This window comes from Mustela erminea, chromosome 4 (assembly GCF_009829155.1).
Source record: "Mustela erminea isolate mMusErm1 chromosome 4, mMusErm1.Pri, whole genome shotgun sequence".
Lineage (NCBI taxonomy): Eukaryota > Metazoa > Chordata > Mammalia > Carnivora > Mustelidae > Mustela > Mustela erminea.
In genome coordinates, this window is record NC_045617.1 from 41,332,438 (window position 1) to 41,346,404 (window position 13,967).

General features: G+C 43.8%; 1 protein-coding gene across 1 annotated transcript in view; it reads left to right on the forward strand.

Annotated features, from left to right (window-relative positions):
- The first annotated feature begins 4,670 nt into the window (after positions 1 to 4,670).
- Positions 4,671 to 13,967, forward strand: part of LOC116587741 (gamma-aminobutyric acid receptor subunit rho-1) — a 33,471-nt gene continuing 24,174 nt past the window's right edge. The window contains exon 1 of the mRNA XM_032338324.1: positions 4,671 to 4,789. Within this exon, the coding sequence (XP_032194215.1) occupies positions 4,671 to 4,789 (119 nt within the window). The remainder of the gene's footprint in view (positions 4,790 to 13,967) is intronic.

Sequence of the window (13,967 nt, forward strand, 5' to 3'; positions counted from 1 at the left end):
AAATTGCTTGCCTTTCATTTCTTCTCTTTGCCTCTCCCCATGACCTGGGCAGCCCAGCTTTACCCACACATATAAGGACCCTATGAACCATGCAGCCTAAGAAGAGGCAACAGGATGGAAAAAACATTGTGTGGATCAGACTTGCCCATCCACCTGGACTGGTTGCCTCTGAACTGTTATGGAGAGAGAAAAAATATTCTATCCTATTGTTGGTCTTTGAATGTCTCAATTATACAACAGTTTAAATTTCAGGCTAAGCAACACAGTGAGTAAATAAGTAGCTGCATCAGGAACTGAAAAATGACTCTTCCAGTCATTGTTTCATCCAGTTCATTTCCTTTGCTCTCTTCTCTCTAACTACCTACCTGGCAAGTTTCAGTCCAATGCCAGACCACCTCATTTAGGCACTGAGTTCAAAGCTAGAGCAAGACTGGGGTACATGTAGCTAGGGATGCTCTGGAGTGAGTAACTTGAAAACAATTGATGAAGACCTATGTCCATTGTCTTGGAACAGTCAGGAATGTGGTGTCTGAAGTTGACCTTCTTGGTCAGTGAATGTTGGGCTTGTTCTGAGGCCTGGAGGCAAGGGGACACTTGAAAAGCCTATAAATGGCAAGGAGAAAGCAACCTAGCCTCAACTACTACCTGATCCTTTCTCCACTGAGGAATACTACCCTGGAGGTCCTGCATTGGTATAGAGAAGCCTGGGATGAGTGAGGAAAGAAGTTAGAGGGATGCCTGGGTGGCTTATTTGGTTGAGCGTCTGACTCTTGATTTCAGCTCAGGTCATGATCTCAGGGTTGTGAGACTGAGCCCCACATCAGGCTCTTTGCTCAGGAGGGAGTCTGCTTGAGTTTCTCTCTCTCCCTCTGCCCCACTCCTGCTGGCATGTGCACTCTCTATTTCTCAAATAAATAAATAAATCTAAAAAGAGAAGGGGGGGGAGAAAAAGTTAGAAATAAAGGAAACTGGTATGCTGAATAAAGGAAAAGGAGAATATGGTAAAAACAACAACAACAACAACAACAACAAAACAGTGGTATTTAAAATTGGTCTGGAAATACCATACTTGAGTAAGTCAGTCTGTGTCCTCAGTAATTCTTGGATCATGATTTCCAACTCCTCTTTCTTCCTGAATCTGGATGCTAGCCCTAGCTAGTTGTCTCAGGCTCCATGTCATCTTCACAAAGTCCTCCTATATCTTTATCTTGCAAAAATGGCATGGATACTCTTTCCATAGAGTCACATGGTGTTAGTGAGGAGAAAACATTAGTAAGAGCACTTATAAGTAGGGAAGGCACAATACTTTCTGAGTATTTCTGAGCTCTCATGATTCCCCCACAAAGGGTGCTTGGGCTGAGAATGATTGGTCAGGCCCAAATGCAGAAAGGGCTCCAAGACAGGACCTCACCCCATAGGGTTCTGTCTGGTGGTAGAAGTGGCCTTGTTAGGAAGGCTGGGCATCTAGCATCAGCCTGTCCTTGCGTTGAGCTAGACTCAGACCTGTTGAGCCAGCTCTCTGCTAAACTACTGAGAGAACGTGAGAAATGGGTATTTGAAGCCATCTGGATTTACCCTCTTTGGTTATGTCCAGGATCCTCCAAACTAGAAAGAACTACATTTTCCAATATTACAACATGAGCACCAAAGAGCCTTTAATGGACTTCTCAATGCCTTCTTGGCCTAGAGATTTTTGTGTACTCAGCCCCAGGATCTTTCCCTTTTGCCACTTTGATTCTTCAGGTCAGCAAGTCACTGAGATACAATTGAGTGTCTAATCATGCTTGACTTGTGTTGACTTCTGCAGACATCACATATTCTGCCCTTATTTCTATATATTGAATTATCTTCAACATCTGTTGACTGCTGTTAAAGGATAATTTATATAAGAAGATCTAATCATAACTCTCATCTAACTATAAAAATGAACACATGTCAAAGTTTCTACTTAACTCATTAATTAGCAAAAGGACTAGTAAGATGTTACAACTAGTTCATATGAGGATTTGATTTATATTCTGTACTGAACAAAAGGAATACTTTGCAAAGCTATGGACAGAAAAGATACATTACTATCATCTCTCAACATGTTGATGTCTACTTGGACAGAGTTGTAAAATAGCCTGGTCAAAGACAATCAAAGGCCACATCCTGAGAGGTTGAGATAATCCCTGGAGGGTCCGCTGGACAAGGCTTAGCATTCTACTGCAAGGACACCCAATAATCTCTTTGGTCCCTTTCAGTATCTGACAATTTCTCCTGGCAGACTTCCTTCCCCCTGTGGTCATACATAATTTAAAGATTATTCTTGGTCATCAAAAAAAGCTGGTCTCATTAGATTTGGCTGATTAATTAGATAGGTGCATCACAATTGTTTATTGATTAGACAGGCCTCCTCTCAGCCTACTTGGAGAAATCTAGAGTCATACAGTATTGAATGGTCCCAAATTAACTTCCGTCTGTAAGTGTTCATAAAGAAACTTGGAAAAACACATCTTATTTGTTGTCCCAAGATACTCCACCAGATTTCAGCTGCAGTACCTTTACATTTGGGTAAATTCCTTTCTTCTTGAGGTTTTGAAAAAATATCCCAATGGCTTGCCTTTGAAGTGAACTTCCTTACTAACTATCAGGCTGGACCCTATGAACTCATTCAGGTCAGTTTTCCTGGGAGGACTTTTTAAGCTTTCACTCCATAATTACAGCCAAGCTTTGCTCTTTATTCTTTTCAAAAATGTTTAAAAAGATCTTCTTTTTAAGTAATCTCTACACTCAATGTGGGGCTCGAACTTTCAATCCCTAGATCGAGAGTTGGATGCCCTATCTACTGAGCCAGCGGGGGGCCCCACCCTTTGTTCTTTAGAATGGCTTGTCACATCTATTCAACTGAGCATCATTCTCAACTACAATATTCCAGGCAAGGCATTGCTTGCATAATGGAATCTTCCAATTATGTCTTGGCACAAAGAAGGACAGATACTTACTGAGCATATGTAAACAATTATATTGAAAGTAAAGAGATTAAGTAAGTTTCTGAATTACCTGAGGAGGGTAATTAATTGTGTCAGTTAGAACGCATGTCATTTTTAAATGTTTTGTTTTAGTTTACAACAGTAGAATTTACAAAATTATTGTGAATTGCATACAGCATAAGAAGAAAAAAGGAAAGGTTTCCTTACACATCCAACAAATAGGACATTAAAACAAGTCAACAGTGTTCCAAATAACCTCAATAAAATTTCCTGTACCAATTTGTTTGGTCTTACATAATTAATTCTCTTTCTTATGGGTGATGGGTTAGCAGTTTCATGAAACTGTCTGCTTTTCAGCTATAAAGAGTCTTGGAAATCCTGACTAAGTTCCACCGATATACTCTGAAAGTTATCCAAGCCATGTCAGCTGAGATTTGAAGGGTCAACGGTTTAAAGGACCTTGTGCTATCGTTGTCCACAAGGTCTTGGAGTGCCCTTTTTTATTGAAGACACAAACACTGGCCCATTGCTTATATCAGTCTTTGAATAAGCATCAAAGAAAAAGAAATTATATACGGTGTTTAAAAAACTCAACCGAGTACATTTTGAAGCTCTTACTGGCTTTATTCAATGATTCACCAATCAGTCAGCATCTAATCCAGCAGATAGAAAGGAGCTCTGAGGAACTATATAAAATGAAAGATTTGTATAAGCAGAAAAGAGATGGGACAAGGAAGTTACACTAGATGAAAAAGTAGATCGTCACTACAAGGTTACTTTCCTTTAGGGGATGGTAAGGGTCTATCAGGCAGTTTACTAACTAGTGCTAATTAGGTAGGTGACTTCTGATCGAATCATTTAAGATGACATTTCTGTGGGGGGGGGGCCAAAACTAAGTCTTGGTTTGGTGACATGGAGCTTAGCATAAGTGACTCCATTTGGGGCCCATTCTTTTATCAATAGATATCACAGACTTAATGGCTATTCCTAATTTATTTCTGGTATTTTTTTAATGTGAAAAGACTGATCAAGTTCATAATACAAATAATACTGCTGACAAGGAATTTTGGTTCTTTTTGTGCAAAACAAAAACAAAAAATCCTCTCCCCACCTAGCCCTCCCAACCTCAGCCCTATAGACAACCTGCCCAGGTAGGAAGCCCCAGGCTTTTGTGGATTCAGCAGAGGCGGGAATGGGGGCAGGGAGCTGTGCAAATCCAGCCCTCAGCTAAAGCAAATAATAATGGCTGGAAGCTTAAAATAGATCCAGGGAGGAGCTCATTAACTTGGCATATGAAGCAGTCAGTACCTTTAGCATTTCTCATTTTGGAAATTGCTTTGGTCCATTTTCCTCCTATTCATTGGACCAGAAAATATAGATCTTTACTAACATATTCGCCACATCTGATGATGAGCTAATTTAGACCAGCCGAAATAATTGTTCAACAGGAACACAGGACTTCAACCTCAGTTCAGAAAATCCCTGACATCTGACGTAGGAGGATTTATAGGTTTAGTGGAAATTGCTTTCTCCTGCTCTCCAGATTACATACTGTGGCTTGATTTTTTTTTTTTTTTTGCATGAGTAAACATCCTTGGAATTAATGAACAGACCAATAATGTCTTAAAAGAGAAAAGAACATCATTTTCCTTTTTGCTGTTTTTTTTTTTTGAGAGAACCATTTGCATTTGGAAACCCATGCTGGCTGTCCAGAATATGAAAGTTGGAGTCTTCATTTTGTGGTGGGGATGGGTTTGGGCCACTGAAAGCAAAGTGCATGGACGAAGAGAAGTACACGAGATGTCTAAGAAAGGCAGGTGAGTGGACTTCTGGGGATAGCGCTCGCGGTATTGCCCCGAGGCAATTCCAACATACGGTGTTTTACGTGGGTGCCCTTCCCCACCTTTTCCCTTTGTTCTCCTGCTCCCTCCCTTTTAGGAAGTTGGAATTATGTTGTTTTTAATGATGTTAGATTAGATAGAGTGCTGGCATTGTGAATCTCTTATGAATTGTCTTACGCAAAAGACTCCAGAAAAAAGAATATAGTCACCTCATTTTAAAAAGTTAAGGGCAATTATTTGATGTCTGCCTCCTAGGTTGGGACAAATCTGCAAATTCTCAAATAACCAATGGGGTCTTTGATTAGTGAGAATGATTTTAGTTCTAATTATTTCTGGTACATTCGTGGGTCTGGATCTCTTTTGATGTCTTTTAAAAGAAAACAAGGCAGCTTTCTTCAAGCTGTATGGCTAGATGGGGTCAATTGATTGTCCCTTACTAATAAATGGGGAGGTGCAGGGACGGACCTGCCTGCAGACCAGTTGCTTGCTCGTTGTCAATGGTACGTGTAACCCCCAGCCATACCGGGGTCCGAGGAGGCAGTGGGGGCAGAGGTGGATGGCCCCTTTGTCACCTGGACTCAGTCAGGTGGCTCTGATGGCAGCCCCGGTCACTAACTGATGGCAGTGCACAGCCGCACGCCTGCTAGCCCACATTCGTCAGTGAAATAGCACCGTTGGAGGAAACCTGATCCAGCTCTACCTCTTTACGGATGAGGAGAGAGAGGTAGTCAGGGCATTCTTGATTCTCAGTTCTTTATCAACTTTAAGTCCAAATTCAGCTTCAGGTCTCGTTATCTCTGGACAGAAATATGAACAGAGGTCCGAAATATCAATTAGTGTGAATGGAAGTGTAGCTTTCTGCAGATCAGGGCTAGTGACAGGACTGGGAGTCTGACTCTTCAGTGCCCCCCTCCTGGGTTTTGAGAGCCCTTCACACATGGGCTCCCGGACAGCCAGCGATGGTGCACAGCACTCCAGGATGTTTTGACGACATCACATAACCAGGAGCTCAAATATCAGGGGACCGTGGGAAGTCCTGGGCACGGAGGGGGACTGCTGAGTACAAGCCACATGCCCTGGTTCCCTCAGACTCTCAGGTTGCTTGGGCAAACGGGAATTTGTGGAGCGGTACAGCCACAGAGATTATCTGAATCAAATGTGCTCTGGAGGATTAAGAGCAACCGCAGCGACAAACCCTATTGGTTGTCACCAAGAACTTCTCAGCCTCTCTCCTAAACCGAGCTGGAGTGGCGACCTATTGGTGAACACCAATGATGAAGAGAAGTCCCAGAGAGTGAAATAGATTTTCTTAAAAAAAAAATTATTTGCACCTGGGTAGCATGGTCAGTTAAGCATCTGACTCTTGGCTTTGGCCCCGGTCATGATCTCAAGGTCCCAGGATCAGGTCGGGGGGATCTAGCCCCAGGTTGGGTTCCACACTTAGAGGAGTCTTAGAGAATCCCCCTCTCCTCTGTCATCCCCTCAAATAAATAAATCTTTAAAAAATTAAATTAAAAAATTACTTATAAAACTTTCATTTTTTATGATGAAATTCATATATGACTATTATAATTTTAAATTTTTAAAAAATGGGATCAGTGTATTAAAAACACAAAATTCACCCATAATCCCCCAACCCAAAAATTTATGGGTGTTAACGTTGTTAACATGGTTGTGTATTTTCTTTCACTCTTTTTGTCTAAGTACATATTGAGTATTAACTAGTTTGGGACTATTCTATACATATAGTTACATTTATAACCTCAAGTTACTTAATATGACTTTGCATGTTTACTTATTTACAGCCTACATAATTATCATTTCAATGACTGCATTATGATGCATAATAATACATAATTTAGTACCATTTAAGCAGTTTCCTCTGCTTTTGGACATTGAGTTGCTTCCTTTGTTATTATAAATATTATACATGAATATCTTTGTACATGAGAATAGTTGTCTACATATAGGATTTTCTTTTTTTAAAATAAGCTATATGACCCCATAAAGTGCTTGAACTCACAATCCTGAGGTCAAGAGTCACATGCTTAACTGAGCCAGCCAGGAACCTTTACATATGTGATTTTTTTTTTTTTAAGATTTTACTTATTGGGACGCCTGGGTGGCTCTGTTGGTTGGACGACTGCCTTCGGCCCAGGTCATGATCCCAGAGTCCCGGGATCGAGTCCCGCATCAGGCTCCCAGCTCCATGGGGAGTCTGCTTTGCTCTCTGACCTTCTCCTTGCTCATGCTCTCTCTCACTGTCTCTCTCTCAAATAAATAAAAAAATAAAATATTTAAAAAAAAAAAAAAAAAAAAAAAAAAAAAAAGATTTTACTTATTTATTTAACAGACAGAGACCACAAGTAGGCAGAGTGGCAGGCAGAGAGAGAGGAGGAAACAGGCTCCCCGCTAAGCAGAGAGCCTGATGCAGGGCTCAATCCCAGGACCCTGAAATCATGACCTGAGCTGAAGGCAGAGGATTAACCCACTGAGCCACCCAGGCGCCCCATGTATAGGGTTTTTTTAATTAGAATAGACTCCTGGAAGTATACTGGGTCAAACTGCACGAGAACTTTAAAGCTCCAGATATATTTAGCCAAATGGCTTTCCAGAACAGTGGACCCGACTTACACATCCCCCGCCAGGTTAAGTTTTATTTTTATGTAGCCTTCATTTTTCAAGGGCTCACTTAATTTCTTCCAGATTCTCAACTCATAAACTGCTGGTAATTTGTATGCAGGCTTCTCTTCATAGTTTCTACTAATGAAATGTGAAGCACAGTGAACACGTGCACGCAACGGGGTGAGGCCCGTGAGGTACCCACTGTGCAGAATTTAAGAAGGTGCGTGCATGGTCCCGAGGGGATTCCTCCTTAGGTTTTGTTCCTTACCTGCCTCATTCTAGTCTCCACCCTGGCAAATAACTCAAGAGCTGTTTCCCAAGCTCTCCATGGGAGGCACATTCAGTGGGATTTTCCTCACAAATCATGCTTGTTAAATATCAAAATGCAAGGGCATTGGGCAAGGTTTCTAGAATGGATCAGTAGTTATTGTCTCTCCCTCCTCCCTGGAAGAATGGAGGTATAGCCTGTCTACACCACAGACCCTGGGGCAAATGCCAGCTCTCACTCTGGGAGGGCCAGCTGGTCTACCAGAAGCTGCAAGTTTCATTCTCATACTTGCTTTGTCACGTTAAGGCACTCCGGTGTATTCGGAAGGTGAAGCGGGTCTGCATAGCTTCAGCTGATGTCCAATTTGGAGAGCGCACACTGGTGGCAGTAGCATAGAAGGATGGGAAGGGTGCTAGAAGGGACGTAGAGAAGGTTGCCCACAGCTTATGCCGTAACCCAGGTGAGAGAGGGTGAAAGCCTCAGGTAGGGTATGGGTGGAAAGAACAGGACTAGGGGAGATGGATGTAAGAGCTTTAAGGAGCTAGATTGTCGGAATTCGATCAGGTGGAAGACTAGCAGGTATCCGGATTGTGTGACCTCGTAGAAGGCAGTGTCAGGGAAAGCAAGGCAGGATGGGGAGCAGATGTGGGGGGAAGGAGGCGTTCGTTATGAACACATGGACCTGAGAGTGTTTTCCCAAGATGCGAAGAGAGAGCTGTCCAGTTGGAGGCCTACAGGTCTGCAGGTTAGGAGGGAAATGGACTTGGGGACGTAGATCTAACAGAAGTCATCGTAGATGGGGGTGGAAGAAGCGACCCAAAGAGAGCAAGTCGCATGAAAGAAGAGCAGGATCAAGGACAGAACCTTCGGGAAGAGCAACACTTAAGGAGAGGATGGCGAAAGAAGCCTTCCTCGGTGAGGGACGCTGGAAAAGAAGGACCAGAGAAATAGGTGTATGACTGGAATGGAGAGGTGTCAAAGATGTCAAGAGAGTTATTTATTCCACAGTTGCCAAATGCTTGTCTGAAGGCCAGCACCACACGGCAATGGGCGCTTCCCCAATGCCTAAAGCAAATACAGATTTTGCCCTCAAGAGACTCACAGACTAGAGAGGCATTCCCTCGAAGCATCAAGGGTTTCCAGAGGGAGGGAGTGACACTAGGGTCAGATCACACAAAGACATAGCAGCTAAGAGCCCCTGAGGATTTCAGAGAAGAGTGACAGTGGGTTGAAGAGTCCGGAGAAGATGGGGTGGGTATAGGTAACTCGTACAAGAAACTCAGCAGTGAATGGAAAGGCTGTGACTGATGAGGGTGAGAGAGAAAGCCGGGCAGGAGTTCTCAGGCCAGCAGAGACCCAGCGGGTGCACGTGCTGAAGGGGGGAGGTGGTAGAAAGGCAATGATGATGATGATACAGGAGATACTTGCTGTCAAATCCCTATCCTGACGAACACAAGCCACTGGATTGTGAACTGGGTCTCTGACTGCCCGAAGTATCTAGGAGTTTGATTTTCTCCTAAGTTGTGTTTTCTCTTCATCTTGTCCCTTCCTTCTCCAGATGGTTTGCTTGAACTTTTGATTCTCTTCTTTGGGCTGCTGGGTCTTGCCCAGGTATGACCTGCCATTCAGCCTGAAGGTTTCCTGAGGCCTGTGGCGGCTCCCCGTGCTCATGACAGCCTTCCCTCTCCTCTTTCTCCTTCTCATTTCTTTGGGTGCCTCAATGCTTCCCAGACACATCACATTCTCTGAGGAGACTTCGTTGCTCCCCACCTCCCGCCTCTCAGTCTCAACTGGGCAACTTACTTCTGAGCTTCCACAGCACCCCCCCCAATCCATTCCATCTCAGAGGACTAATCTCTCAGCATTAGTGCTCACTCCTCATCTGCTGCAGCTTCTAGACTATGAGCTCCTTGAGGGCTGTACTAGTCTGCTCGGGCTGCCATGACAAATTACCACAGACTGGGTGGCTTAAGCAATAAACAGTGATTCTATCACAGGTCTGGAGGCTAGAAGTCCATGGTCAACGTGCCAGCAAATTCTGTTTCTTTTTTTTTTTTTTTAAAGATTTTTATTTATTTGACAGATCACAAGTAGGCAGAGAGGCAGGCAGAGAGAGAGAGAAGGAGGAGGCAGGCTCCCTCCTGAGCAGAGAGCCTGAAGTGAGGCTCGATCCCGGGACCCTGGGATCATGACCTGAGCCGAAGGCAGAGGCTTTAACCACTGAGCCACCCAGGCACCCTGCAAATTCTGTTTTTTGTTTTTTTTTTTAAGATTTTATTTATTTGTCAGAGAGAGAGAGAGCGAGAGCGAGCACAGGCAGACGGAGTGGAAGGCAGAATCAGAGGGAGAAGCAGGCTCCCTGCGGAGCAAGGATCCCTATGTGGGACTCGATCCCAGGACGCTGGGATCATGACCTGAGCCGAAGGCAGCTGCTTAACCAACTGAGCCACCCAGGTGTCCCGCAAATTCTGTTTCTGATGAAGTCTTTCTTCCTGGCTTATAGACAGCCCCCTTCTTACTGGGTCCTCAAATGACCCTTCCTAGGTGCTTGCCAAGAGGGGTGGAGAGGGTATCTCTAGTGTCTCTTCCTCTTCTTGTAAGGACACCAGCCCTATTGGATCAGAGCCCAATTCTTATGATCTTATTTATTTATTTATTTATTTTAAAGATTCTATTTATTTATTTGTCAGAGAGAGAGCGAGAGTGAGAGAGTGAGAGAGTGAGTGAGCTACGAGCAGGGTGGAGGGCAGAAGGAGAAGCAGGCTCCCCACTGAGCAGGGAGTCTGATGCGGGGCTCAATCTCAGGACGCTGAGATCGTGACCCAAGCTGAAGGCAGGCGCTCAACTAACTGAGCCACCCAGGTGTCCCCTTATGATCTCATTTAAACTTAATTAGCTCCTTACCAACCAATCACTCAAAACAGTCACACTGGGATTTAGGGCTTTAACATATGAACTCGGGGGTGGGTGGCACAGTCCAGTCCATAACAAGGGCTCAACTTGTACCTTTATCCTTGTCACCCCAAGTTCAAGGACCATATCTGATACATGGTTGATACTCGAGAAATGTTAAGCATAAATAAATGAGTGAGTCCTAACTCATGCTATTCCTATACTTCATTCATCCAACAAATATGTACTCACTACATTCCCGGCACTGTGCCCAGGGCTTGGGAGGCAATGGCGATCACTTGAGATGTTGACAGTTTATAGGGGTGACACATATTAATGAAATAATTTTACAGAATGTCAGAATTTCAAGGACCTTAGAAATTCCATCACTTAAGGATAAGAAGAGAAGGGCCCCAAAACATGTACCGCTTATTACAAGATTATGCAGCATCCCCTCAGAATTCCACAACTCTCATTTCTCCGTGTCCAGGGCCCTCCCCTCACCATCACAAAGGAGGGTAGGAGGTGGGGTAAGATAAAGAAGTTCATTCAGTAACTTCATTTACCAAAATACGTTGTGGGCTCTCTCCTTGACAAACAAACTCTTTGTTTGCTTGCTTTTTTGGTTTTGGTTTTTAAAAAGCTGGTATATTTAATTAGTTGTGGGAACTCAAAAGACATTTACTGAGAGTCTAACATGTCCAAAGGCACATAGGTATATAGTGAATAGACTATGATCACTAAACACAGGTTGCTCATAAAGAAGGCAGCATTGGAATTAGGGACAGATTTTTATGAGTTAGAAAATAGTTAAAGAACTATAATAAATGGGAAAAATACAATCTGAGAATTCTGATAAAGAGAACAGGTGGGGAAAAAATTAGAGCTTTAAATTAAAAGAAAGTAATCCAGTGTCTTCAAATGGGAACACATGTGGAATTTATGCTGGGACATATGTAGAAGATAAAAGAGATGATCTAGGTCAAGATTTTACCTGAGAAGTAAGGAAACAAACATGGTCTTCCTGTGCCCTTTTGACCCCGTGGAGGGCGATAGCATCTTGGGTGTTTGTACTAAGGACCCACCAGGTTGGTGGGAATAGGCATCAGTCACGGTGGCAAGAAGAAACTTGATCAAATGAGCCCGAGATAGGACTTGGCTGTAGCATCAGAAGCCACACTGAAGTTGGGCTGGTCCCACCCGCACCAGCCTGATATCTTTTGGTTCCAGGCAGCTCAGGTCTCCCACAGGTGTGCTGACCTCCAGTGTCAAGGAGTGCTCACACCCTGTTTTAGGGTTCTCCAGAGAAACAGAACCACCAGGCTGCTTGTAATATGTATCTATCTGTATATACAGTGTTGCATAGATACATTGCGTGACACAGATGTGGTGTAATATACATGTATGGAGAGAGAGGAGGGAGTAAGATTAACTGTACAGCAGCAGGAGTTGAGGCTGTAGCTCAAGTCTGAAAGTGATCTGGTGGCGGAATTCCCTCTTCCTCAGAGGATCTCAGCCTTTTCTCTTATGATTGGATTGATTGATCAATCAATTGATCTCTTTTCTCTCTGATTGGATGAGACCCACCCAATGAAAATCAATCTGCTTTGCTTAAAATCCACTGATGTAAATGTTAATCACATCTTTAAAAATACCTCACTTCAGGGCACATGGATGACTCAGTCTGTTAAGCATCTGACTCTTGATTTTGGCTGAGGTCATGATCTCAGGGTCATGGGATCCAGCTCACATCAGGTTCCACACTGGACAGGGATCCTGCTTAAGCTTCTCTCTCCCTCTCCTGCTGTCCCTCCCCCGCTGCACACGTGCGCTCTCTCTCTCTCTCTCTCTGTCTCTCAATAAAAACTAAAGCAAATAAACAAAACATAACAAAAACCCTCAGTGCAACATCTTGTTTAAACAGACTGATGTTTAACCAGAAACTGTGTACCATGGCCAAGCAAAGGTGACACATAAAATTACCCATTACATACCCATTACATACAAACCAAACCCAGCATTCTGGTTTGAAAAGCAGATTATTGGTTACTTATTCAAAAATCCAGCTTAGTAAGAAATCAAAAGAAATGAACTATTTACACCCAAAAGAAAATACAAAATACTTATTCGCTATGTGGAAAAATGTACCACCTCTGTAGCAATTCAAGAAATATAAATATAATATAAATAACATTAGGGTAACATCCTTATTGGATAAATAAAGATTAAATGCACACATGCACACACACTCACTCACACACAGCCTGTGCTGGTGGGTCTGGAAGAAACCAAAACCACATCTGTGGGGCTCTGCCAATGGATAGACCCTTCCCACACTGCCATCCACCCACGAGGCTAGAGCTGTAGGTTACCTCTAGTACCATAGAGGGGATGCCTTCTGGAAAAGGCTTAAAAGGTCTCCAAGCTCCCCCACGGCCCAACCCCTTATTTCACAGCAGAGTTATCAGAAACAGACAGAAAGCAGGAACGTGTTGGGGTGCCAGTGGCTCAGATGGTTAAGCCTCTGCCTTCAGCTCAGGTCGTGATCCCAGGGTCCTGGGATTGAGCCCCACATCAGGCTCATCGGGAAGCCTGTTTTGCCCTCTCCCTCTGCCTGCCACTCCTCTTGTTTATGCGCGCGCTCTCTCTCTGTCAAATAAATACACAAAATTTAAAAAAAAAAAGGGTTTAGAAAAAATAAAAGAAAGAAAGCAGAAATGTGTTGTATTCTCTCATCAGCTAGGGAACTTGGGGCCTGAGGCAGAGCGCCTGCCTCTTCACTGACGGGTGCCCTTCCTGCTGTATCAGGTCATTGTCTCAAATATACAAAATGTCCTAAGTACACAAAATATACAAAATAAAAAATATAAACATATTTTTAAAATATTAAAAAGTATACAAAATATCATAGTGGCCTGACTCAGGGTGACACTGGAGAGTAGCCCCGTGTTCAGTCTTACGTGGGCCGCAGACCAAACTCAGCTGGTCTGGCCCCCGCCTTCCTCTCCCACCTCCCTTCCATCGCCACACTGGCCGGCTTGCTGCTCCTGCCACAACTGAGCAGCACCCCCTCCCTCCCCCCCCCCGCCCCCAGTCTCTGTCTGCTGCCTCTGCCAGGAGCACTCTTAGGTAGCCTCAGCATGTGGTTCCCTAACGTTCTTCAGGCCTCTGTCTGATTGCCACTTTGAGGGACGTGTTCCCTGGCCACCCATATAAAACAGCCAGATAACACCCCACCCCCAAGCCCTTACTCGGCTTGCCATCCTAGCCCTCAATGTATGTTCCCATAAGGCAATAAGGGGCCCAGGATGTGTGTCTTTGAGGATTTCCGTGGCTGTTTTGGCTTGGGCAGGAACAGTGATAGGCAAC